Source organism: Chiloscyllium punctatum, chromosome 30 (assembly GCF_047496795.1).
Source record: "Chiloscyllium punctatum isolate Juve2018m chromosome 30, sChiPun1.3, whole genome shotgun sequence".
Lineage (NCBI taxonomy): Eukaryota > Metazoa > Chordata > Chondrichthyes > Orectolobiformes > Hemiscylliidae > Chiloscyllium > Chiloscyllium punctatum.
Genome location: NC_092768.1, coordinates 19,096,163 through 19,123,834, shown reverse-complemented (window position 1 = coordinate 19,123,834; position 27,672 = coordinate 19,096,163). Strand labels below are relative to the sequence as shown.

At 52.4% G+C, this 27,672-nt stretch overlaps 1 protein-coding gene across 1 annotated transcript in view; it reads right to left on the bottom strand.

The window, feature by feature from the left end:
• Positions 1-25,140, bottom strand: part of LOC140454994 (tumor necrosis factor ligand superfamily member 15-like) — a 94,142-nt gene extending 69,002 nt beyond the window's left edge. The window contains exons 1-2 of the mRNA XM_072549669.1: positions 24,735-25,140; positions 19,039-19,078 (exon numbers count right to left, since the gene is read on the bottom strand). Of these exons, the coding sequence (XP_072405770.1) occupies positions 19,039-19,078; positions 24,735-24,851 (157 nt within the window). The 5' untranslated portion in view covers positions 24,852-25,140. The remainder of the gene's footprint in view (positions 1-19,038; positions 19,079-24,734) is intronic.
• Between the last annotated feature and the right edge of the window lie 2,532 nt (positions 25,141-27,672).

Here is a 27,672-nt window from a genome sequence, read left to right as displayed (position 1 = left end):
CTGTCAACCCTGACCTGTCTGTGCAGTGATCACCCTCAGTCCCACTCCCTGTAATCCCTGACCTGTCTGAACAGTGATCACCCTCAGTCCTACTCCCTGTAAACCCTGACCTCTCTGTACAGTGATCACCCTCAGTCCCACTCCCTGTAAACCCTGACCACTCTGTACAGTGATCACACTCAGTCCCACTCCCTGTAAACGCAGACCTGTCTGTACAGTGATCACCCTCAGTCCCACTCCCTCTAATCCCCGTCCTTTCTGTACAGTGATCACCCTCAGTCCAACTCCCTGTAAACCCTGACCTGTCTGTACAATGATCACCCTCAGTCCGACTCCCTGTAAACCCTGACCTGTCTGTACAGTGATCACACTCAGTCCCACTCCCTGTAATGCCTGACCTGTCTGTACAGTGATCACCCTCAGTCCCACTCCATGTAAACCCTGACCTCTCTCTACAGTGATCACCCTCAGTCCCACTCCCTGTAAACCCTGACTTGTCTGTACAGTGATCACCCTCAGTCCTACTCCCTGTAAACCCTGACCTCTCTGTACAGTGATCACCCTCAGTCCCACTCTCTGTAAACCCTGACCTGTCTGTACAGTGATCACCCTCAGTCCTACTCCCTGTAAAACCTGACCTCTCTGTACAGTGATCTCCCTCAGTCCCACTCCCTGTAAACCCTGACCTGTCTGTACAGTGATCACCCTCAGTCCCACTCCCTGTAAACCCTGACCTGTCTGTACAGTGATCACCCTCAGTCCCACTCCCTGTAAACCCTGACTTGTCTGTACAGTAATCACCCTCAGTCCCACACCCGGTAAACCCTGACCTGTCTGTACAGTGATCTCCCTCAGTCCCACTCCCTGTAATCCCTGACCAGTCTGTACAGTGATCACCCTCAGTCCCACTCCCTGTAAACCCTGACCTGTCAGTACTGTGATCACCCTCAGTCCCACTCCCTGTAATCCCTGTCCTGTCTGTACAGTGATCACCCTCAGTCCCAATCCCGGTAAACCCTGACCTGTCTGTGCAGTGATCACCATCAGTCCCACTCCCTGTAATCCCTGACCTGTCTGTACAGTGATCACCCTCAGTCACACTCCCTGTAAACCCTGACCTCTCTCTACAGTGATCACCCACAGTCCCACTCCCTGTAAACCCTGACCTGTCTGTACAGTGATCACCCTCAGTCCCACTCTCTGTAATCCCTGACCTGTCTGTACAGTGATCACACTCAGTCCCACTCCCTGGAATCCCTGACCTGTCTGTACAGTGATCACCCTCAGTCCCACTCCCTGTAATCCCTGACCTGTCTCTACAGTGATCACCCTCAGTCCCACTCCCTGTAAACCCTGACCTGTCTGTACAGTGATCACCCTCAGTCCCACTCCCTGTAAACCCTGACCTGTCTGTACAGTGATCTCCCTCAGTCCCACTCCCTGTAATCCCTGACCTGTCTGTACAGTGATCACCCTCAGTCCCAATCCCTGTAATCCCTGACCTGTCTGTACAGTGATCACCCTCAGTCCCACTCCCGGTAATCCCTGACCTGTCTGTACAGTGATCACCCTCAGTCCCACTCCCTGTAAACCCTGACCTGTCTGTACAGTGATCACCCTCAGTCCCACTCCCTGTAAACTCCGTCCTGTCTGTACAGTGATCACCCTCAGTCCCACTCCCTGTAATCCCTGACCTGTCTGTACAGTGATCACCCTCAGTCCCACTCCCTGTAATCCCCGTCCTGTCTGTACAGTGATCACCCTCAGTCCGACTCCCTGTAATCCCCGTCCCGTCTGCACAGTGATCACACTCAGTCCCACTCCCTGTAAACCCTGACCTGTCTGTACAGTGATCACACTCAGTCCCACTCCCTGTAAACCCTGACCTGTCTGTACAGTGATCACCCTCAGTCCCACTCCCTGTAAACCCTGACCTGTCTGTACAGTGATCACCCTCAGTCCCACTCCCTGTAAACCCTGACTTGTCTGTACAGTAATCACCCTCAGTCCCACTCCCGGTAAACCCTGACCTGTCTGTACAGTGATCTCCCTCAGTCCCACTCCCTGTAATCCCTGACCTGTCTGTACAGTGATCACCCTCAGTCCCACTCCCTGTAAACCCTGACCTGTCAGTACTGTGATCACCCTCAGTCCCACTCCCTGTAATCCCTGTCCTGTCTGTACAGTGATCACCCTCAGTCCCAATCCCGGTAAACCCTGACCTGTCTGTGCAGTGATCACCCTCAGTCCCACTCCCTGTAATCCCTGACCTGTCTGTACAGTGATTACCCTCAGTCCCACTCCCTGTAATCCCTGACCTGTCTGTACAGTGATCACCCTCAGTCCCACTCCCTGTAATCCCTGACCTGTCTGTACAGTGATCTCCCTCAGTCCCACTCCCTGTAATCCCTGACCTGTCTCTACAGTGATCACCCTCAGTCCCACTCCCTGTAATCCCTGACTTGTCTGTACAGTGATCACCCTCTGTCCCACTCCATGTAATCCCCGTCCTGTCTGTACAGTGATCACCCTCAGTCCCAATCCCGGTAATCCCTGACCTGTCTGTGCAGTGATCACCCTCAGTCCCACTCCCTGTAATCCCTGAACTGTCTGTATAGTGATCACCCTCAGTCCCACTCCCTGTAAACCCTGACCTGTCTGTACAGTGATCACCCTCAGTCCGACTCCCTGTAATCCCCGACCTGTCTGTACAGTGATCACCCTCAGTCCCACTCCCTGTAAACCCTGACCTGTCTGTACAGTAATCACCCTCAGTCCCACTCCCTGTAAACCCTCACCTGTCTGTACAGTGATCTCCCTCAGTCCCACTCCCTGTAAATCCTGACCTGTCTGTACAGTGATCACCCTCAGTCCCACTCCCTGTAAACCCTGACCTGTCTGTACAGTGATCACCCTCAGACCCACTCCCTGTAAACCCTCACCTGTCTGTACAGTGATCTCCCTCAGTCCCACTCCCTGTAAACCCTGATCTGTCTGTACAGTGATCACCCTCAGTCCCACTCCCTGTAACCCCTGACCTGTCTGTACAGTGATCACACTCAGTCCCACTCCCTGTAATCCCTGACCTGTCTGTACAGTGATCACCCTCAGTCCCACTCCCTGTAATCCCTGACCTCTGTGTACAGTGATCACCCTCAGTCCCACTCTCTGTAATCCCTGAACTGCCTGTACAGTGATCGCACTCAGTCCTACTCCCTGTAAACACAGACCTGTCTGTACAGTGATCACCCTCAGTCCCACGCCCTGTAATCCCTGACCAGTCTGTACAGTGATCACCCTCAGTCCCACTCCCTGTAAACCCTGACCTGTCTGTACAGTGATCACCCTCAGTCCCACTCTCTGTAATACCTGAACTGTCTGTTCAGTGATCGCACTCAGTCCTACTCCCTGTAATCCCTGACCTGTCTGCACAGTGATCCCCCTCAGTCCCACTCTCTGTAATCCCTTACCTGTCTGTACAGTGATCACCCTCAGTCCCACTCCCTGTAATCCCTGACCTGTCTGCACAGTGATCCCCCTCAGTCCCACTCTCTGTAATCCCTGACCTGTCTGTACAGTGATCACCCTCAGTCCAACTCTCTGTAATCCCTGAACTGTCTGTACAGTGATCGCACTCAGTCCTACTCCCTGTAATCCCTGACCTGTCTGCACAGTGATCCCCCTCAGTCCCACTCCCTGTAAACCCTGACCTGTCTGTACAGTGATCACCCTCAGTCCCACTCCCTGTAAACCCTGACCTCTCTGTACAGTGATCACCCTCAGTCCCACTCCCTGTAATCCCTGACCTGTCTGTACAGTGATCACCCTCAGTCCCACTCCCTGTAAACCCTGACCTGTCTGTGCAGTGATCACCCTCAGTCCCACTCCCTGTAAACCCTGACCTGTCTGCACAGTGATCACCCTCAGTCCCACTCCCTGTAATCCCTGACCTGTCTGTACAGTGATCTCCCTCAGTCCCACTCCCTGTAAACCCTGACCTGTCTGTACAGTGATCTCCCTCAGTCCCACTCCCTGTAAACCCTGACCTGTCTGTACAGTGATCAGTCTTAGTCCCACTCCCTGTAAACCCTGACCTGTCTGTACAGTGATCACCCTCAGTCCCACTCCCTGTAAACCCTGACCTGTCTGTACAGTGATCACCCTCAGTCCCACTCCCTGTAAACCCTGACCTGTCTGTACAGTGATCACCCTCAGTCCCACTCCCTGTAAACCCTGACCTCTCTGTACAGTGATCACACTCAGTCCCACTCCCTGTAATCCCTGAACTGTCTGTACAGTGATCAACCTCAGTCCCACTCCCTGTAATCCCTGACCTCTCTCTACAGTGATCACCCTCAGTCCCACTCCCTGTAATCCCTGACCTGTCTGTACAGTGATCACCCTCAGTCCCACTCCCTGTAATCCCTGACCTGTCTGTACAGTGATCACCCTCAGTCCCACTCCCTGTAAACCCTGACCTGTCTGTACAGTGATCTCCCTCAGTCCCACTCCCTGTAATCCCTGACCTGTCTGTACAGTGATCTCCGTCAGTCCCACTCCCTGTAATCCCTGACCTGTCTGTACAGTGATCTCCCGCAGTCCCACTCCCTGTAATCCCTGACCTGTCTCTACAGTGATCACCCTCAGTCCCACTCCCTGTAAACCCTGACCTGTCTGTACAGTGATCACCCTCAGTCCCACTCCCTGTAAACCCTGACCTGTCTGTACAGTGATCACCCTCAGTCCCACTCCATGTAATCCCTGACCTGTCTGTACAGTGATCTCCCTCAGTCCCACTCCCTGTAATCCCTGACCTGTCTGTACAGTGATCACCCTCAGTCCCACTCCCTGTAAACCCTGACCTCTCTGTACAGTGATCACCCTCAGTCCCACTCCCTGTAAACCCTGACCTGTCTGTACAGTGATCACCCTCAGTCCCACTCCCTGTAAACCCTGATTTGTCTGTACAGTAATCACCCTCAGTCCCACTCCCGGTAAACCCTGACCTGTCTGTACAGTGATCACCCTCAGTCCCACTCCCTGTAATCCCTGACCTGTCTGTACAGTGATCACCCTCAGTCCCACTCCCTGTAAACCCTGACCTGTCTGTACAGTGATCACCCTCAGTCCCACTCCCTGTAAACCCTGATTTGTCTGTACAGTAATCACCCTCAGTCCCACTCCCTGTAAACCCTGACCTGTCTGTACAGTGATCTCCCTCATTCCTACTCCCTGTAATCCCTGACCTGTCTGTACAGTGATCAACCTCAGTCCCACTCCCTGTAAACCCTGACCTGTCTGTACAGTGATCACCCTCAGTCCCACTCCCTGTAAACTCCGTCCTGTCTGTACAGTAATCACCCTCAGTCCCAATCCCTGTAATCCCTGACCTTTCTGTACAGTGATCACCCTCAGTCCCACTCCCTGTAATCCCTGACCTGTCTGTACAGTAATCACCCTCAGTCCCACTCCCTGTAATCCCTGACCTGTCTGTACAGTGATCTCCCTCAGTCCCACTCCCTGTAATCCCTGACCTGTCTGTACAGTGATCTCCCTCAGTCCCAGTCCCTGTAATCCCTGACCTGTCTGTACAGTGATCACCCTCAGTCCCACTCCCTGTAATCCCTGACCTGTCTTTACAGTGATCACCCTCAGTCCCACTCCCTGTAATCCCTGACCTGTCTGTACAGTGATCACCCTCAGTCCCACTCCCTGTAATCCCTGACCTGTCTGTGCAATGATCACCCTCAGTCCCACTCCCTGTAATCCCTGACCTGTCTGTACAGTGATCACACTCAGTCCCACTCCCTGTAAACCCTGACCTGTCTGTACAGTGATCACACACAGTCCCACTCCCTGTAAACCCTGACCTGTCTGTACAGTGATCACCCTCAGTCCCACTCCCTGTAATCCCTGACCTGTCTGTACAGTGATCACCCTCAGTCCGACTCCCTGTAAACCCTGACCTGTCTGTACAGTGATCACCCTCAGTCCCACTCCCTGTAAACCCTGACCTCTCTGTACAGTGATCACCCTCAGTCCCACTCCCTGTAAACTCCGTCCTGTCTGTACAGTAATCACCCTCAGTCCCACTCCCTGTAAACTCCGTCCTGTCTGTACAGTAATCACCCTCAGTCCCACTCCCTGTCAACTCCGTCCTGTCTGTACAGTAATCACCCTCAGTCCCACTCCCTGTAAACTCCGTCCTGTCTGTACAGTAATCACCCTCAGTCCCAATCCCTGTAATCCCTGACCTTTTTGTACAGTGATCACCCTCAGTCCCACTCCCTGTAATCCCTGACCTGTCTGTACAGTAATCACCCTCTGTCCCACTCCCTGTAATCCCTGACCTGTCTGTACAGTGATCTCCCTCAGTCCCACTCCCTGTAATCCCTGACCTGTCTGTACAGTAATCACCCTCAGTCCCACTCCCTGTAAACCCTGACCTGTCTGTACAGTGATCTCCCTCAGTCCCACTCCCTGTAATCCCTGACCTGTCTCTACAGTGATCACCCTCAGTCCCACTCCCTGTAATTCCTGACCTATCTGTACAGTGATCACCCTCAGTCCCACTCCCTGTAAACCCTGACCTGTCTGTACAGTGATCACCCTCAGTCCCACTCCCAGTAAACCCTGACCTGTCTGCACAGTGATCACCCTCAGTCCCACTCCCTGTAAACCCTGTCCTGTCTGTACAGTGATCACCCTCAGTCCCACTCCCAGTAAACCCTGACCTGTCTGTACAGTGATCACCCTCAGTCCCACTCCCTGTAAACCCTGTCCTGTCTGTACAGTGATCACCCTCAGTCCCACTCCCAGTAAACCCTGACCTGTCTGCACAGTGATCACCCTCAGTCCCACTCCCTGTAAACTCCGTCCTGTCTGTACAGTAATCACCCTCAGTCCCACTCCCTGTCAACTCCGTCCTGTCTGTACATTAATCACCCTCAGTCCCACTCCCTGTAAACTCCGTCCTGTCTGTACAGTAATCACCCTCAGTCCCAATCCCTGTAATCCCTGACCTTTCTGTACAGTGATCACCCTCAGTCCCACTCCCTGTAATCCCTGACCTGTCTGTACAGTAATCACCCTCAGTCCCACTCCCTGTAATCCCTGACCTGTCTGTACAGTGATCACCCTCAGTCCCAATCCCTGTAATCCCTGACCTGTCTGTACAGTGATCACCCTCAGTCCCACTCCCTGTAAACCCTGACCTGTCTGTACAGTGATCTCCCTCAGTCCCACTCCCTGTAATCCCTGACCTGTCTGTACAGTGATCACCCTCAGTCCCACTCCCTGTAAACCCTGACCTGTCTGTACAGTGATCACCCTCAGCCCCACTCCCTGTAATCCCTGACCTGTCTGTACAGTGATCACCCTCAGTCCCACTCCCTGTAAACCCTGACCTGTCTGTACAGTGATCACCCTCAGTCCCACTCCCTGTAAACCCTGACCTGTCTCTACAGTGATCACCCTCAGTCCCACTCCCTGTAATCCCTGACCTGTCTGTACAGTGATCTCCCTCAGTCCCACTCCCTGTAATCCCTGACCTGTCTATACAGTGATCACCCTCAGTCCCACTCCCTGTAAACCCTGACCTGTCTGTACAGTGATCTCCCTCAGTCCGACTCCCTGTAAACCCTGACCTGTCTGTACAGTGATCTCCCTCAGTCCGACTCCCTGCAAACCCTGACCTGTCTGTACAGTGATCACCCTAAGTCCCACTCCCTGTAAACCCTGACCTGTCTGCACAGTGATCACCCTCAGTCCCACTCCCTCTAAACCCTGACCTGTCTGTACAGTGATCACCCTCAGTCCCACTCCCTGTAAACTCCGTCCTGTCTGTACAGTAATCACCCTCAGTCCCACTCCCTGTAAACTCCGTCCTGTCTGTACAGGAATCACCCTCAGTCCCACTCCCTGTCAACTCCGTCCTGTCTGTACAGTAATCACCCTCAGTCCCACTCCCTGTAAACTCCGTCCTGTCTGTACATTAATCACCCTCAGTCCCAATCCCTGTAATCCCTGACCTTTCTGTACAGTGATCACCCTCAGTCCCACTCCCTGTAATCCCTGACCTGTCTGTACAGTAATCACCCTCAGTCCCACTCCCTGTAATCCCTGACCTGTCTGTACAGTGATCTCCCTCAGTCCCACTCCCTGTAATCCCTGACCTGTCTGTACAGTAATCACCCTCAGTCCCACTCCCTGTAAACCCTGTCCTGTCTCTACAGTGATCACCCTCAGTCCCACTCCCTGTAATTCCTGACCTATCTGTACAGTGATCACCCTCAGTCCCGCTCCCTGTAAACCCTGACCTGTCTGTACAGTGATCACCCTCAGTCCCACTCCCAGTAAACCCTGACCTGTCTGCACAGTGATCACCCTCAGTCCCACTCCCTGTAAACCCTGTCCTGTCTGTACAGTGATCACCCTCAGTCCCACTCCCAGTAAACCCTGACCTGTCTGTACAGTGATCACCCTCAGTCCCACTCCCTGTAAACCCTGTCCTGTCTGTACAGTGATCACCCTCAGTCCCACTCCCAGTAAACCCTGACCTGTCTGCACAGTGATCACCCTCAGTCCCACTCCCTGTAAACTCCGTCCTGTCTGTACAGTAATCACCCTCAGTCCCACTCCCTCTCAACTCCGTCCTGTCTGTACAGTAATCACCCTCAGTCCTACTCCCTGTAAACCCTGACCTGTCTGTACAGTGATCACCCTCAGTCCCACTCCCTGTAAACCCTGACCTGTCTCTACAGTGATCACCCTCAGTCCCACTCCCTGTAATCCCTGACCTGTCTGTACAGTGATCTCCCTCAGTCCCACTCTCTGTAAACCCTGACCTGTCTGTACAGTGATCACCCTCAGTCCCACTCCCTGTAATCCCTGACCTGTCTGTACAGTGATCACCCTCAGTCCCACTCCCTGTAAACCCTGACCTGTCTGTACAGTGATCTCCCTCAGTCCGACTCCCTGTAAACCCTGACCTGTCTGTACAGTGATCTCCCTCAGTCCGACTCCCTGTAAACCCTGACCTGTCTGTACAGTGATCACCCTCAGTCCCACTCCCTCTAAACCCTGACCTCTCTCTACAGTGATCACCCTCAGTCCCACTCCCTGTAAACCCTGACCTGTCTGTACAGTGATCTCCCTCAGTCCCACTCCCTGTAAACCCTGACCAGTCTGTACAGTGATCTCCCTCAGTCCCATTCCCTGTAAACCCTGACCTGTCTTTACAGTGATCACCCTCAGTCCCACTCCCTGTAATCCCTGACCTGTCTGCACAGTGATCACCCTCAGTCCCACTCCCTGTAAACCCTGACCTGTCTGTACAGTGATCTCCCTCAGTCCCACTCCCTGTAATCCCTGACCTGTCTGTACAGTGATCTCCCTCAGTCCCACTCCCTGTAAACCCTGTCCTGTCTGTACAGTGATCACCCTCAGTCCCACTCCCTGTAAACCCTGACCTGTCTGTACAGTGATCACCCTCAGTCCCACTCCCTGTAAACCCTGTCCTGTCTGTACAGTGATCTCCCTCAGTCCCACTCCCTGTAATCCCTGACCTGTCTGTACAGTGATCACCCTCAGTCCCACTCCCTGTAAACCCTGTCCTGTCTGTACAGTGATCTCCCTCTGTCCCACTCCCTGTAATCCCTGACCTGTCTGTACAGTGATCACCCTCAGTCCCACTCTCTGTAATCCCTGACCTGTCTGTACAGTGATCACCCTCAGTCCCACTCCCTGTAATCCCTGACCTGTCTGTACAGTGATCACCCTCAGTCCCACTCTCTGTAAACCCTGACCTGTCTGTACAGTGATCACCCTCAGTCCCACTCTCTGTAAACCCTGACCTGTCTGTACAGTGATCACCCTCAGTCCCACTCCCTGTAAACCCTGACCTGTCTGTACAGTGATCACCCTCAGTCCCACTCCCTGTAAACCCTGACCTGTCTGTACAGTGATCACCCTCAGTCCCACTCCCTGTAAACCCTGACCTGTCTGTACAGTGATCACCCTCAGTCCCACTCCCTGTAATCCCTGACCTGTCTGTACAGTGATCTCCCTCAGTCCCACTCCCTGTAATCCCTGACCTGTCTGTACAGTAATCACCCTCAGTCCCACTCCCTGTAAACCCTGACCAGTCTGTACAGTGATCTCCCTCAGTCCCACTCCCTGTAATCCCTGACCTGTCTCTACAGTGATCACCCTCAGTCCCACTCCCTGTAATTCCTGACCTTTCTGTACAGTGATCACCCTCAGTCCCACTCCCTGTAAACCCTGACCTGTCTGTACAGTGATCACCCTCAGTCCCACTCCCTGTAAACCCTGTCCTGTCTGTACAGTGATCACCCTCAGTCCCACTCCCAGTAAACCCTGACCTGTCTGCACAGTGATCACCCTCAGTCCCACTCCCTGTAAACTCCGTCCTGTCTGTACAGTAATCACCCTCAGTCCCACTCCCTGTAAACTCCGTCCTGTCTGTACAGTAATCACCCTCAGTCCCACTCCCTGTAAACTCCGTCCTGTCTGTACATTAATCACCCTCAGTCCCAATCCCTGTAATCCCTGACCTTTCTGTACAGTGATCACCCTCAGTCCCACTCCCTGTAATCCCTGACCTGTCTGTACAGTAATCACCCTCAGTCCCACTCCCTGTAATCCCTGACCTGTCTGTACAGTGATCTCCCTCAGTCCCACTCCCTGTAATCCCTGACCTGTCTGTACAGTAATCACCCTCAGTCCCACTCCCTGTAAACCCTGTCCTGTCTCTACAGTGATCACCCTCAGTCCCACTCCCTGTAATTCCTGACCTATCTGTACAGTGATCACCCTCAGTCCCGCTCCCTGTAAACCCTGACCTGTCTGTACAGTGATCACCCTCAGTCCCACTCCCAGTAAACCCTGACCTGTCTGCACAGTGATCACCCTCAGTCCCACTCCCTGTAAACCCTGTCCTGTCTGTACAGAGATCACCCTCAGTCCCACTCCCAGTAAACCCTGACCTGTCTGTACAGTGATCACCCTCAGTCCCACTCCCTGTAAACCCTGTCCTGTCTGTACAGTGATCACCCTCAGTCCCACTCCCAGTAAACCCTGACCTGTCTGCACAGTGATCACCCTCAGTCCCACTCCCTGTAAACTCCGTCCTGTCTGTACAGTAATCACCCTCAGTCCCACTCCCTCTCAACTCCGTCCTGTCTGTACAGTAATCACCCTCAGTCCTACTCCCTGTAAACCCTGACCTGTCTGTACAGTGATCACCCTCAGTCCCACTCCCAGTAAACCCTGACCTGTCTGCACAGTGATCACCCTCAGTCCCACTCCCTGTAAACTCCGTCCTGTCTGTACAGTAATCACCCTCAGTCCCACTCCCTGTAAACTCCGTCCTGTCTGTACAGTAATCACCCTCAGTCCCACTCCCTGTAAACTCCGTCCTGTCTGTACATTAATCACCCTCAGTCCCAATCCCTGTAATCCCTGACCTTTCTGTACAGTGATCACCCTCAGTCCCACTCCCTGTAATCCCTGACCTGTCTGTACAGTAATCACCCTCAGTCCCACTCCCTGTAATCCCTGACCTGTCTGTACAGTGATCTCCCTCAGTCCCACTCCCTGTAATCCCTGACCTGTCTGTACAGTAATCACCCTCAGTCCCACTCCCTGTAAACCCTGTCCTGTCTCTACAGTGATCACCCTCAGTCCCACTCCCTGTAATTCCTGACCTATCTGTACAGTGATCACCCTCAGTCCCGCTCCCTGTAAACCCTGACCTGTCTGTACAGTGATCACCCTCAGTCCCACTCCCAGTAAACCCTGACCTGTCTGCACAGTGATCACCCTCAGTCCCACTCCCTGTAAACCCTGTCCTGTCTGTACAGTGATCACCCTCAGTCCCACTCCCAGTAAACCCTGACCTGTCTGTACAGTGATCACCCTCAGTCCCACTCCCTGTAAACCCTGTCCTGTCTGTACAGTGATCACCCTCAGTCCCACTCCCAGTAAACCCTGACCTGTCTGCACAGTGATCACCCTCAGTCCCACTCCCTGTAAACTCCGTCCTGTCTGTACAGTAATCACCCTCAGTCCCACTCCCTCTCAACTCCGTCCTGTCTGTACAGTAATCACCCTCAGTCCTACTCCCTGTAAACCCTGACCTGTCTGTACAGTGATCACCCTCAGTCCCACTCCCTGTAAACCCTGACCTGTCTCTACAGTGATCACCCTCAGTCCCACTCCCTGTAATCCCTGACCTGTCTGTACAGTGATCTCCCTCAGTCCCACTCTCTGTAAACCCTGACCTGTCTGTACAGTGATCACCCTCAGTCCCACTCCCTGTAATCCCTGACCTGTCTGTACAGTGATCACCCTCAGTCCCACTCCCTGTAAACCCTGACCTGTCTGTACAGTGATCTCCCTCAGTCCGACTCCCTGTAAACCCTGACCTGTCTGTACAGTGATCTCCCTCAGTCCGACTCCCTGTAAACCCTGACCTGTCTGTACAGTGATCACCCTCAGTCCCACTCCCTGTAAACCCTGACCTGTCTGCACAGTGATCACCCTCAGTCCCACTCCCTCTAAACCCTGACCTCTCTCTACAGTGATCACCCTCAGTCCCACTCCCTGTAAACCCTGACCTGTCTGTACAGTGATCTCCCTCAGTCCCACTCCCTGTAAACCCTGACCAGTCTGTACAGTGATCTCCCTCAGTCCCACTCCCTGTAAACCCTGACCTGTCTGTACAGTGATCACCCTCAGTCCCACTCCCTGTAATCCCTGACCTGTCTGCACAGTGATCACCCTCAGTCCCACTCCCTGTAAACCCTGACCTGTCTGTACAGTGATCTCCCTCAGTCCCACTCCCTGTAATCCCTGACCTGTCTGTACAGTGATCTCCCTCAGTCCCACTCCCTGTAAACCCTGTCCTGTCTGTACAGTGATCACCCTCAGTCCCACTCCCTGTAAACCCTGACCTGTCTGTACAGTGATCACCCTCAGTCCCACTCCCTGTAAACCCTGTCCTGTCTGTACAGTGATCTCCCTCAGTCCCACTCCCTGTAATCCCTGACCTGTCTGTACAGTGATCACCCTCAGTCCCACTCCCTGTAAACCCTGTCCTGTCTGTACAGTGATCTCCCTCTGTCCCACTCCCTGTAATCCCTGACCTGTCTGTACAGTGATCACCCTCAGTCCCACTCTCTGTAATCCCTGACCTGTCTGTACAGTGATCACCCTCAGTCCCACTCCCTGTAATCCCTGACCTGTCTGTACAGTGATCACCCTCAGTCCCACTCTCTGTAAACCCTGACCTGTCTGTACAGTGATCACCCTCAGTCCCACTCTCTGTAAACCCTGACCTGTCTGTACAGTGATCACCCTCAGTCCCACTCCCTGTAAACCCTGACCTGTCTGTACAGTGATCACCCTCAGTCCCACTCCCTGTAAACCCTGACCTGTCTGCACAGTGATCACCCTCAGTCCCACTCCCTGTAAACCCTGTCCTGTCTGTACAGTGATCACCCTCAGTCCCACTCCCTGTAAACCCTGACCTGTCTGTACAGTGATCACCCTCAGTCCCACTCCCTGTAAACCCTGACCTGTCTCTACAGTGATCACCCTCAGTCCCACTCCCTGTAATTCCTGACCTTTCTGTACAGTGATCACCCTCAGTCCCACTCCCTGTAAACCCTGACCTGTCTGTACAGTGATCACCCTCAGTCCCACTCCCAGTAAACCCTGACCTGTCTGTACAGTGATCACCCTCAGTCCCACTCCCTGTAAACCCTGTCCTGTCTGTACAGTGATCACCCTCAGTCCCACTCCCAGTAAACCCTGACCTGTCTGCACAGTGATCACCCTCAGTCCCACTCCCTGTAAACTCCGTCCTGTCTGTACAGTAATCACCCTCAGTCCCACTCCCTCTCAACTCCGTCCTGTCTGTACAGTAATCACCCTCAGTCCCACTCCCTGTAAACTCCGTCCTGTCTGTACAATAATCACCCTCAGTCCCAATCCCTGTAATCCCTGACCTTTCTGTGCAGTGATCACCCTCAGTCCCACTCCCTGTAATCCCTGACCTGTCTGTACAGTAATCACCCTCAGTCCCACTCCCTGTAATCCCTGAACTGTCTGTACAGTGATCACCCTCAGTCCCAATCCCTGTAATCCCTGACCTGTCTGTACAGTGATCACCCTCAGTCCCAATCCCTGTAAACCCTGACCTGTCTGTACAGTGATCTCCCTCAGTCCCACTCCCTGTAATCCCTGACCTGTCTGTACAGTGATCACCCTCAGTCCCACTCCCTGTAAACCCTGACCTGTCTGTACAGTGATCACCCTCAGTCCCACTCCCTGTAATCCCTGACCTGTCTGTACAGTGATCACCCTCAGTCCCACTCCCTGTAAACCCTGACCTGTCTGTACAGTGATCACCCTCAGTCCCACTCCCTGTAAACCCTGACCTGTCTCGACAGTGATCACCCTCAGTCCCACTCCCTGTAATCCCTGACCTGTCTGTACAGTGATCTCCCTCAGTCCCACTCCCTGTAATCCCTGACCTGTCTGTACAGTGATCACCCTCAGTCCCACTCCCTGTAAACCCTGACCTGTCTGTACAGTGATCTCCCTCAGTCCGACTCCCTGTAAACCCTGACCTGTCTGTACAGTGATCTCCCTCAGTCCGACTCCCTGTAAACCCTGACCTGTCTGTACAGTGATCACCCTCAGTCCCACTCCCTGTAAACCCTGACCTGTCTGCACAGTGATCACCCTCAGTCCCACTCCCTCTAAACCCTGACCTCTCTCTACAGTGATCACCCTCAGTCCCACTCCCTGTAAACCCTGACCTGTCTGTACAGTGATCTCCCTCAGTCCCACTCCCTGTAAACCCTGACCAGTCTGTACAGTGATCTCCCTCAGTCCCACTCCCTGTAAACCCTGACCTGTCTGCACAGTGATCACCCTCAGTCCCACTCCCTGTAATCCCTGACCTGTCTGCACAGTGATCACCCTCAGTCCCACTCCCTGTAAACCCTGACCTGTCTGTACAGTGATCTCCCTCAGTCCCACTCCCTGTAATCCCTGACCTGTCTGTACAGTGATCTCCCTCAGTCCCACTCCCTGTAAACCCTGTCCTGTCTGTACAGTGATCACCCTCAGTCCCACTCCCTGTAAACCCTGACCTGTCTGTACAGTGATCACCCTCAGTCCCACTCCCTGTAAACCCTGTCCTGTCTGTACAGTGATCTCCCTCAGTCCCACTCCCTGTAATCCCTGACCTGTCTGTACAGTGATCACCCTCAGTCCCACTCCCTGTAAACCCTGTCCTGTCTGTACAGTGATCTCCCTCAGTCCCACTCCCTGTAATCCCTGACCTGTCTGTACAGTGATCACCCTCAGTCCCACTCTCTGTAATCCCTGACCTGTCTGTACAGTGATCACCCTCAGTCCCACTCCCTGTAATCCCTGACCTGTCTGTACAGTGATCACCCTCAGTCCCACTCTCTGTAAACCCTGACCTGTCTGTACAGTGATCACCCTCAGTCCCACTCTCTGTAAACCCTGACCTGTCTGTACAGTGATCACCCTCAGTCCCACTCCCTGTAAACCCTGACCTGTCTGTACAGTGATCACCCTCAGTCCCACTCCATGTAAACCCTGACCTGTCTGTACAGTGATCACCCTCAGTCCCACTCCCTGTAAACCCTGACCTGTCTGTACAGTGATCACCCTCAGTCCCACTCCCTGTAATCCCTGACCTGTCTGTACAGTGATCTCCCTCAGTCCCACTCTCTGTAATCCCTGACCTGTCTGTACAGTGATCTCCCTCAGTCCCACTCCCTGTAATCCCTGACCTGTCTGTACAGTGATCTCCCTCAGTCCCACTCCCTGTAATCCCTGACCTGTCTGTACAGTGATCTCCCTCAGTCCCACTCCCTGTAATCCCTGACCTGTCTGTACAGTGATCACCCTCAGTCCCACTCCCTGTAAACCCTGACCTGTCTGTACAGTGATCACCCTCAGTCCCACTCCCTGTAAACCCTGACCTGTCTGTACAGTGATCACCCTCAGTCCCACTCTCTGTAAACCCTGACCTGTCTGTACAGTGATCTCCCTCAGTCCCACTCCCTGTAATCCCTGACCTGTCTGTACAGTGATCACCCTCAGTCCCACTCCCTGTAAACCCTGACCTGTCTGTACAGTGATCACCCTCAGTCCCACTCTCTGTAATCCCTGACCTGTCTGTACAGTGATCTCCCTCAGTCCCACTCTCTGTAATCCCTGACCTGTCTGTACAGTGATCACCCTCAGTCCCACTCTCTGTAATCCCTGACCTGTCTGTACAGTGATCACCCTCAGTCCCACTCTCTGTAATCCCTGACCTGTCTGTACAGTGATCACCCTCAGTCCCACATCATGCCCACAGTTTGCTTCAGCCCGAGCACTGCCTCAGCTCCATCACTGGACAGACATTCCTTTACATTGGATAGTTCCACTTGGGAGGAAGGGAGGGCTTTATCCCAATATTCCACAGAGGAATACCATGTGGCAGGCCTGAATTCCCAATGTTTTTCCATCTCTGATCGGGAAGGAGTTGTGGGTGAGGTGTTAGCCCAGGATCTCCACTCCGTCCTGGTTAGTAGGGTGTTACATGATCTAGATATTTCGCAGGATGTGATGGTCCAGTGGTCTATTAATTCTAAGACCCAAGTCATGTTCTGGGAACTCGGGTTTGAATCCTGCCACAGCAGATAGTGGAACTTAAGTTCAATAACAATCTGGAATTAAGAATCTAATGATGACCATCAATCCATTGTCGATTGGCAGAAAAACCCATCTGGTTCACTAATGTATTTAAGGGAAGGAAATCCACCAACCTCACGTGGTCAGGACTACATGTGACTCCAGTCCCACAGTAATTGTGAATGACTCTTCAACACCTTGAGGGATGAGGACAATAAACCCTCAGAATCATAGAGATGTAGAGCACAGGAACAGACTCTTCGGTCCAACCCGTCCATGCCGACCCAATCTAGTCCCACCTGCCAGCACCCGGCCCATATCCCTCCAAACCCTCCCTATTCATATACCAATCCAAATGCCTCTTAAATGTTGCAATTGTACCAGCCTCCAACACATCCTCTGCCAGCTCATTCCATACCCGAGGCTGGAATTGAACCCAGGTCCCTGGCGCTGTGAGGCAGCAGTGCTAACCACTGAGCCACTGTGCAACCCTTAATAGCCTCAATTATCTTTCATCCCCTTGGTCATCAAGAGTCTATCTACTTTTACAGTATATCTCTGTCCAGGGTTAGGAGTGCTGTATATTCCCTGTGGATATGGAGGTGCTATGTTCAGGCCAGCTGTTGTTACCTTTGACCTACTGGCCTCCTGGAACATTGGAGAGGGCAGTTAGGGCAAGTCAGTGCAGGCGCTGGGTTGCTCTATAAAATTAAACAATGATACTTGTCATGGATCCTGCTTGGCATTACAGCTTTATGGATATAATTTAAAATCCCATCAGAGGCCAGAATGGAATTTGAACTGTCTTCCCGGAAATTTTGCCTCGGTACTGGATTACAAACATTACCACTCTGCCTCTCCCCTCCCTCCCGACTGGCTAACCAGGAGTTACTGCTCTGTTTTCTATCTTTGTGTAATTCAATAAAATACAGACTGATGTGATCCCTCAGCGGTTGCATGTTATAGATGTATTACCATCCCGTCCTCAACAAGACTCTCAACACATTAACTCTCTCTCTCTCTCCCCACCTCCTCCACCCCCCCGCTCTCTCTCTCTCTCTCTCTCCCCACCTCCCCCCCACCCCCCCCACCCCCCCTCACTCTCTCTCTCTCTCTCTCTGTCTCTCACACAGCTGAGCTGCTCTACTGGTGAGGTATGGAGATAGGAAAGGTTGTGATTATCCCCCTGTTGCTAATGACAACTGTTTTTATTGCCTTAATAATTCGCATTCACACACTCCCTGACCTCCCAGACTTGGCTCTCGTACAGTGGTAAGCTGCAGAGACATCTGTATCATTGTTTGCAGAGTCTTAACTTTGTGTGAGAGCGTCTGGATGTGTATGTGTGGGTCTGTCTATATGTGTGTGTATGTGTCTTTGTCTCTGTGTATGTGTCTGCCTGTGTGCACGTCTGTCTATGTGTATATGTATCTGTGTTATGCATGTATCTGTGTGAGTGTATCTGCTTGTGTGTGTATGTCTGTGTTTGTGTGTATGTATCTGTGTGTATGTATCTGTTTAATGTATGTGTGTGTGCGTGTGTATCTGTGTGTCTCTGTCTGTGTGTGTGTTTGCCTGCCTGTGTGTGTGTGTGTATATCTGTTCCTGATGAAGGGTTTTTGCCCGAAACATCGATTCTCCAGCTCCTCAGATGCTGCCTGAACTGCTGTGCTTTTCCAGTACCACTCTGATCCAGAATCTGTGTGTGTCTGTGTCTGTGTGTATGTATCTGTTAATGTATGTTTGTGTGTGTGTGTATATATCTGTGTGTATGTATCTGTGTGTATATCTGTGTCTGTGTATGTGTGTGAGTGTATATGTGTGTGTATGTATCTGTATATCTGTGTGTGTCTACCTGTGTCTGTGTATAACTGTGTGTGTATCTGTGTGTGTCTGTATATCTGTGTGTGTATATCTGTGTGTGTCTGCCTGTGTATGTATATGTGTGTGTGTGTATGTGTGTGTATATCTGTGTGTGTCTACCTGTGTGTGTGTATATCTGTGTGTGTGTATCTGTGTCTGTGTAGGTGTGTGTATATCTGTGTGTGTCCACCTGTGTGTGTATCTGTGTGTGTGTGTATCTGTGTCTGTGTATGTGTGTATGTATCTGTGTGTGTCTGCCTGTGTGTGTGTATATGTGTGTGTGTGTATGTGCGTATATCTGTGTGTATGTATCTGTGTGTGTCTGCCTGTGTGTGTATCTCTGTGTGTGTGTATGTGCGTATATCTGTGTGTGTGTGTCTGTGTGTGTCTGTCTGTGAGATTACGAGCAATCATTCAACAGGGTTCCCTTACCGTGACTGGTGTTTCTGCTTCTTGGCTGGCAGTTGAGACACTGAAAAGTGAAAGGGGAGATGTTGGTTATAAAGGATCAGCAGAGATCAGGTAGTTATTTAGTACATTCCTGACAAAGAGCCAAAATACTGCAGAAAATCAAAACAAAACAAACACAACTGTAAAAGGAATGGTGCTTCTGGCACCAGGCAAACAGGAATATGAGCCAAGCTCTGAGTACAGGTCTGGTCCTGCGTTTACAGGTCAGGTCAGGCAACTTCTGTGGGAGAGGGAGAGAAAACAAGAGTTAACATTTCAGTTTGGAGCAACATTTTCCCGGAATCTTTCAGAACATTATCTCTTGTCTCTCTCTCGTTTACTGATGCTGTGGGTCACTGAGATGAGCAACACAGATGGATACCTACTGAGCATGTGCTGGTCCAAAACAAGGCCCGAGCTATTCTCATCCTGTTTCCCAGCACAGCTAAACCTGGAATGTTCCGCAGGCTTCTGTCTCTCCCACCCTCACAGGCAGCAAGTTGCAAATTCCTACCAACCTCACATCCCCTCGAAACCTCCTGTCCCTAACCTTCAACCAATACCCTCTGGTCACAAATGCCTGGACTGGGGAGGGGAGGGTTGGGGGGGAAATGTTTCATCCTGTCTGTGTCCCTCATCTTGTTACCCAATCATGTCCCTTCCCGGTCTGCTTTGCTCCGAGGCAAAATAACCCCAGTCTATCCAATCTCTCTTCCGACCAGTCATCGGGATAAGTGGGATTGTGCAGCCATCCGATCAACTGTGATCTCATTAGATGGCATACGAGGGGCTGCATATGTTCGTATAGGATTGGATTGGAGTCAGCAGGCGTTCTGTATACTGTCCTGGGAATGGGCCTATGGCCGGTAAGGCCCGTTAGAGTGTATTTACAAATACAGACCTGACCTGACCTCTGCTCTGGGCGTCTGCCCAGCTTTTAGGGCCAACAAAATCCTTTCGACGCCCAGTCACTGTCGTAACGGTGGTTCGTGCAACAGCAAGATCCCACAAGGAGAACGGCGATGAACGGGGACCTTCTCATTCAGTGACAAGATGAACTGGCACCCCCCCGTTCAAAACAAAAACGCACACAGGCTGAAGAGCTGTGGTAGATTATCCGGAAGTTCCCTGTGATCGGAAGGATAATATTAAGCTGGGAGTGATTGACCAGGATGTTGCCAGGAATAGGGGGGGTATGAGTTAGAAAGAGAGGCTGGAAATACTGGCACATTTTTCACTGGAATGAGAGGTGAGCTGGTCGAGGTTTGTAAGATCACTAGGGGGCTAAGGGATAAGGTGAATGGTAGCTGTCTTTTCCCTCAGATGGGGCATTTCAAGACTAGCGGCCACATTTTTAAGGTGAGAGGCGAGAGATTTAAAAACGACATGCAGGGTATTTTTTGTTTTAAACACAGAGGGTGGTTGGTGTGTGAGTATGAGGTCGGTGCGGGAGCAGTTACAACATTCAAAAGGAACGGAGTTAAAATACATGAATAAGAAGTGTTTGGAGGGAGGTGGGCCAAGCTCAAATAGTTCTGGAGTTAAGAATCTCCTGATAACCATGAACCCATTGCTGATTGTCAGAAAAACCCATCTCGTTCACGACTGCCCTTTAAGAGAGGAAATCTGCCAATCCCACCTGGTCTGGCCTACACGTGACTCCTGACCCACAGCAGTGTGGTTGACTCTTAAATATCTGCTGAAATGACCTCTCAGGTGTATCAATTGCTCACCACCTTCTCAAGGGCAGTGAGGGAGGGGCAATAAATCCTGGCCAGCCACAAGGAATAAATCAATCAAACAAGATGGAACTACTTCATTTTGGTAAGGACTTGTTGGACCGAAGGGTCAGTTTCCACGCTGAACGACTAGTAAAAGACTGTTAGATAAAGACATGCTCTTTACTTCCTTAATGGAGACCATGTTACCACGCTGAGGGGCTGTGTTTGTTGCACTGCCTGATGTGCGGATCAGAGAGAGAGCTCTGACTCTGGCCTCCTTCAGATTACAGGCAGCAGCCGAGTAGGATTTGGTGTTCCCATGGTTCTCTGTACTTCAGAGGCATCACCACAATTAGCCACTGAATGACAGAAGGAAGTCCTCAGGCAGGTGACTGGGGAGTTTATAGAGAGAGAACTTTTCACAATTACAAAATACCTTCAACTGCATTCTGTGGGCTGTGAGACACTCCCCTGCTGAACACAACACATCTCCAACAGCCTCAGTCTGCAGCCATTTAGAAAAAGTGGAAGCAGAGAGTATCAACTCAAAACATTATCCAGGACAAAGCAGTCAGCACGATAAGCAGTGCGTCCAGTCCCTTCAGCACCGATGCTCAGTCACAGCAGTCCACAAGACGTGCTGCAGAAGTTGACTAAAGCTCCTCAGGTAGCACCTTCCAAACCCACAACCACTTCCATCTAGGAGGACAAGGGGCAGCAGATACAGGGGAACACCACCCCCTGCAAGTTCCCCTCCGAGCCACTCAGCATCCTGGCTTGGAAACTGTCATTGGGTCAACATCCTGGAATTCCCTCCCTAAGGGCGTTGGGCGTCTACCTACAGCACGTGGACTGCAGCGGTTCAAGATGGCAGCTCACCCCCCACTCTGTCCAGGAAGAAGTGGGTACTGCAAATGCTGGAGATCAGAGTCTAGGTTCGAGTGGTGCTGGAGACTCCCAACAGGTCAGGCAGCATCCGAGGAGCAGGGCAATCGATGTTCTGTCAAAAGGCCTGATGAAGTGCTTTTTTGCGAAACGACGATTTTCCTGCTCCTCAGATGCTGCCTGACCTGCTGTGCTTTTCCAGCACCACTCGAATCCAAACCCTCACCTTCTCAAGGGGCAGCTAGGGATGGGCAATAAATACTGGGCCCATCCAGCCATGAGAACATCGCGTCACTGCATGAATCTATGGTTTGACAGGAAGAAGAGGTAGTTAGAATTCGCAGATATTTTACAAAAACAAGGAAATCATCTGTCAGCAACAGGTATCAATGACCCCAAATTCTGAGCCACCAGTTAATAGAATCCCAGAGGGTAACTGGGCACAAGCGTAAGGCCACTCAGGGAGACACTGAATTTGCAAAGTTCATGTTTCTCAGAGATTTTCCTGCTTTCACCTGGACCGTGGTTGACCAAACAATGGCTGAACCCTAAATTCTCCATCACAGCATCTGGAGCAGGACAGAAAACTGCAGGATGTCAGTCTCAGGGCAGGATATCCGGGGGCAGGTCTGAGCAGGGATTATCCGGGGGCAGGTCTGAGCAGGGATTATCCGGGGGCAGGTCTGAGCAGGGATTATCCGGGGGCAGGTCTGAGCAGGGATTATCCGGGGGCAGGTCTGAGCAGGGATTATCCGAGGGCAGGTCTGAGCAGGGATTATCCGGGGGCAGGTCTGAGGAGGGATTATCCGGGGGCAGGTCTGAGCAGGGATTATCCGGGGGCAGGTCTGAACAGGGATTATCCGGGGGCAGGTCTGAGCAGGGATTATCCGGGGGCAAGTCTGAGCAGGGATTATCTGGGGGCACGTCTGAGCAAGAATTATCCGGGGGCAGGTCTGAGGAGGGATTATCCGGGGGCAGGTCTGAGGAGGGATTATCCGGGGGCAGGTCTGAGCAGGGATTATCCGGGGGCAGGTCTGAGCAGGGATTATCCGGGGGCAAGTCTGAGCAGGGATTGTCCGGGGGCAGGTCTGAGCAGGATTTATCTGAGGCAGGTCTGAGCTGGGATTATCAGGAGGCAGGTCTGAGCAAGGTTTATCCAGGGCAGGACTGAACAGGGATTATCCGGGGCGGGTCTGAGCAGGGATTATCTGGGGCGGGTCGGAGCAGGGATTATCTGGGGCGGGTCGGAGCAGGGATTATCTGGGGCGGGTCGGAGCAGGGATTATCTGGGGCGGGTCGGAGCAGGGATTATCTGGGGCGGGTCGGAGCAGGGATTGCTGTAGTCAGGAAGAAAGGGCGGCTTGAGGGGGTGACAGAATGGTGCTACCTTCTGTATTTTTCACTCTGGAGAGCATTACTCTACGCATTGAAGGGTCAGTGCTGAGGGAGTGACGCACTGTCAGAGGGTCAGCACTGAGGTAGTGCCACACTGTCAGAGGGTCAGTATTGAGGGAGTGACGCACTGTCAGTGGGTCAGCACTGAGGTAGTGCCACACTGTCAGAGGGTCAGTATTGAGGGAGTGACGCACTGTCAGAGGGTCAGCACTGAGGTAGTGCCACACTGTCAGAGTGTCAGTACTAAGGGAGTGCCGCACTGTCAGAGGGTCAGTGCTGAGGGAGTGCCGCACTGTCAGAGGGTCAGTGCTGAGGGAGTGCCGCACTGTCAGAGGGTCAGTGCTGAGGGAGTGCCGCACTGTCAGAGGGTCAGTGCTGAGGGAGTGCCGCACTGTCAGAGGGTCAGTGCTGAGGGAGTGCCGCACTGTCAGAGGGTCAGTACTGAGGGAGTGCCGCACTGTCAGAGGGTCAGTGCTGAGGGAGTGCCGCAGTGTCAGAGGGTCAGTCCTGAGGGAGTGCTGCACTGTCAGAGGGTCAGTCCTGAGGGAGTGCTGCACTGTCAGAGGGTCAGTGCTGAGGGAGTGCTGCACTGTCAGAGGGTCAGTACTGAGGGAGTGCCGCACTGTCAGAGGGTCAGTACTGAGGGAGTGCTGCACTGTCAGAGGGTCAGTACTGAGGGAGTGTTGCACTGTCAGAGGGTCAGTACTGAGGGAGTGTTTCACTGTCACAGGGTCAGTATTGAGGGAGTATTGCACTGTCAGAGGGTCAGTGCTGAGGGAGTGCTGCACTGTCAGAGGGTCAGTGCTGAGGGAGTGCCGCACTGTCAGAGGGTCAGTCCTGAGGGAGTGCTGCACTGTCAGAGGGTCAGTGCTGAGGGAGTGCTGCACTGTCAGAGGGTCAGTGCTGAGGGAGTGCCGCACTGTCAGAGGGTCAGTATTGAGGGAGTGTTGCACTGTCAGAGGGTCAGTGCTGAGGGAGTGCTGCACTGTCAGAGGGTCAGTACTGAGGGAGTGTTGCACTGTCAGAGGGTCAGTACTGAGGGAGTGTTGCACTGTCAGAGGGTCAGTACTGAGGGAGTGTTTCACTGTCACAGGGTCAGTATTGAGGGAGTGCTGCACTGTCAGAGGGTCAGTGCTGAGGGAGTGCTGCACTGTCAGAGGGTCAGTCCTGAGGGAGTGCTGCACTGTCAGAGGGTCAGTCCTGAGGGAATGCTGCACTTCCTGTGGTGAGTGTGGTTGGGTCCTGTCTGCCTGTCAATGCGGTGAGCATGTCTTTCTGAAGAGGAGGAGTGTGGGAGCCGGCATGGCATGGGGGCGGCTTGCCTTGCAGTGTCCGGGTGGAGGGCTGGGTGGGACGGGCTGGCCTACACTCTGGGCACCGTTCCCTCTTGGATTGCACCGTCTTGTGTGTGGTTGTTCCTGTTATTTTGGGGGGGATTTGAGGTTAGTCGGTGGGGATGGGGTGCTCTGGATTGGCTGCCCCTCGTCCCTGTAAATCGCTGTTCCTCTGTATCCGGGCTGCTCATGTTAACTGTCTGATGGTCATTTGTCCTGTTTAATAAAAATAAAGAGGATGTCTGGCTGGTTCGAGGCACAGTCCGCTGGCAGGACGTTCCCAGAACAAGATAGTGAACACAGAGAGGGAGAGAGAGAGAGAGAGAGAGAGGAATTCTCTTACCTGGAAACCAAACCTGCGAACGTACAAGGCCAGAGCAATGTTGGAGAAGATGAAGAGAGTAGTTACCACCAATGAATAGGACATGATGTTATTTTCAATGCAGCCCTTTAACGGCATATTGTGTCCGTGTGGATGGACTCTTGCTGTGCTCTGAGTGTGAGCCGTTTCCCCCACATTATAAACCACAGTCCGGGCTGGGGGCGGGACTGCGGAATTTCCAAAGTGGATTCATTCATTCTTTTCGAGATCAAGGATTTGGAAAGCGGAGCCGCCTGGCCTGGTGGGGGGAATCACTGGGGATGTAATCCAACCCTTTACCGGGACCGAGAATCCACCCCGAGTGTCGCGAACGCGAGGGCTGCCAGTTCTCACTCAACCAAAATTCATCCAAACCACCGTCCCACTCCCGAACTGATCCAGAGCGGAGGGAGGGAGGGGGGTGGGACAGGAAGAGAGAGGGAGGGAGAGACAGAGTGAACAGTGAGAACTGCAGCTGCTTGGACAGACACAAGAGAGATGCAAGAAATATAAGAGAGAGAGAGAGAGAGAGGTGGGGGAGCCTCGGGGAGCTGTGAGAAACACCGGGATACACAGAGTGAACAAACAGAATCAGAGTAAATAGGCCATTCAGCCCCTCAACCCTGCCCCACCATCCTATCCGATCATGGCTGACCATGCAACCTGAGTATCCCATTCCCTCCCCCTTCCCCATGCCCCTCCATCCCTTTAACTGCAAGGACCACCTCCAGCTCCCTCTTCAATCTATCTCATGAACTGGCCCCAGCAGCTTCCTGTGGGAGAGAATTCCATGGGTTCCTGACTCTCTGAGTGAAGAAATCCTTCCTTGTCCCAGTCCTGAATGACCTGCCCTTTATTCACAGGCCGGTTCGTTACATCCCCAACATCAGGAACATTTCTTCCACCGTCGAGTTAGAAATCACACAGTTGCCAGGTTACAGTCCAACAGGTTTCTGTGGAAGTACAGTCTGGTCAGCCTAGAACCGAGTGCTGTGTGATCTTTACCCCCCCACAGCATTCCTGCCCAGTCCCAGCAGGATTTGATCTACTTCTCTGACATCCTCCCTCCTTCATCTAAATTCCAGTGAGTACAAGCCCAGTCTTTCCTCATAGCTCAGTCCTGCCATCCTGGGAATCAGTCTGGCGAACATTCAGTGGGATCCCTTACTGGTAAGATTGTCCTTCCCCAGACTGGGAGACCACTGCTGCCTCACGGAGCCAGGGACCCAGGTTTGATTCCAGCCTCAGGCGACTCTCTGTGTGGAGTTTGCACATTCTCCCCCGTGTCTGCGTGGGGTCTCCTCACGGGTGCTCCTGTTTCCTCCCACAATCCAAAGATGTGCAGGTCAGGTGGATTGGCCGTGGGAAATTGTTCGGAGGGAGAAAGTGAGGACTGCAGATGCTGGAGATCAGAGCTGAAAAATGTGTTGCTAGAAAAGCTGCCTGACCTGCTGCGCTTTTCCAGCAATACATTTTTCAGCATAGCGTTAGGTGCATGAGTAGGGGAATAGGTCTGGGTGGGTTACTCTTTGGAGGGTTGGTGTGGACATGTTGGGCCAAAGGGCCTGTTTCCGCGCTGTGGGGAATCTCATCTAATCTAAATACCCAAGGTGTGGCCTCACCAAGACCCAGGATAACTGCAGCAAGAGACCTGGTGCACAGACCGAAAGAGAGATGGTTTCAATGCCCCTGCGGAGTCCAGTTGGCAGGATATCCCACATCAGACAGCTCACCGTTGCACCTTGTATTTCCTCATTGACGTTTGGCAGAGCTGGGGGGGGAGGGGGGGGTCACAGTCTCAGTGTACAAGGTGGGCCACTTAGAACCGAGATGAGGAGACATGATTTCACCCAGAGGGTGGGGAGCTGTGGAACTCCCTGCCACAGAGAGAGAGGTTGAGGTCAAAACACGGAGTGTTTTCAAGAAGGAGTTAGATATGGTTTTTGAGGCTAAAGGGTCAAAGGGTTTGAGGAGGAGGAAGGAATGTGATACTGAGTTTGATGGCTTGCCATGACCATATTGAATAGTGGGGCAGTCTCGACGGGCTGAACAGCCTCCTTCTGCTCCTATGTTCGGTGTTTAAAAACCTTCAATAGATTTCTTTGCTTGTTTAGGAGCACACTGGACATTTCAGATTCCACTCCCCACCCCACCTCCAACAAATTTAAGGTTAGCAGCAGCTTCACGTGATAATCATCATCAGGAAAATATTTTGTCGGAGTATTTTGCAACTTTCTTTCACAAGTTAACAATTGTCAGACGGTAGACCACATTGTGAAGGCACTGGTCAAACTCCAGTCCTCATATTGTGGCTGGGTTCCCCCCCGGCCAGTTATTGCCTTCCTGCTGCAGAGTTTGAGAGGCGCTATAAGAATGCACATTCTGCTCTCTCACCTTGCTGCACCCCGTCAATATGTGATTTAACATATGTGTCCTTTGCTCCTTGTGTCATGTGATGCAGTTGGCCAGCATTCGTTGCTCATGTCTTCAGACAGTGATAGTGAGCCGCTTTCAGGAGCTACATCTGGTGTACAGACCCCACCGCGCTGTTCCTGAGTCTGGACCCAGACACCTAGATGGAACATAAGTCAGGAACACAAATCAAGAACACAGTGTTCCCCTGTGTCTGCTGCCTGTGTCCTTCAGCTTGATGGAGGTAATGGGTTTGGAGGAGCCTTAGTGTGTTGTGGCAGTTCATCTTGTAGATGGTATACACCGCTGCTACGGAGTAATGGTGCTGAAGGGACTGACTGTTGAACCTGGAGTCAATTGAGTGGGGGCTGCTTCGTACTGGATGATGTCAAGCTTCTTGAGTGTTGTTGGAGGTGTCCCCATCCAGGGCAAGTGGGGAGTATTCCCTCACACTCCTGACTTGGGCTTTGTGAATACTAGACAGGCTTTGGAGAGGCAGAAGGTGAGT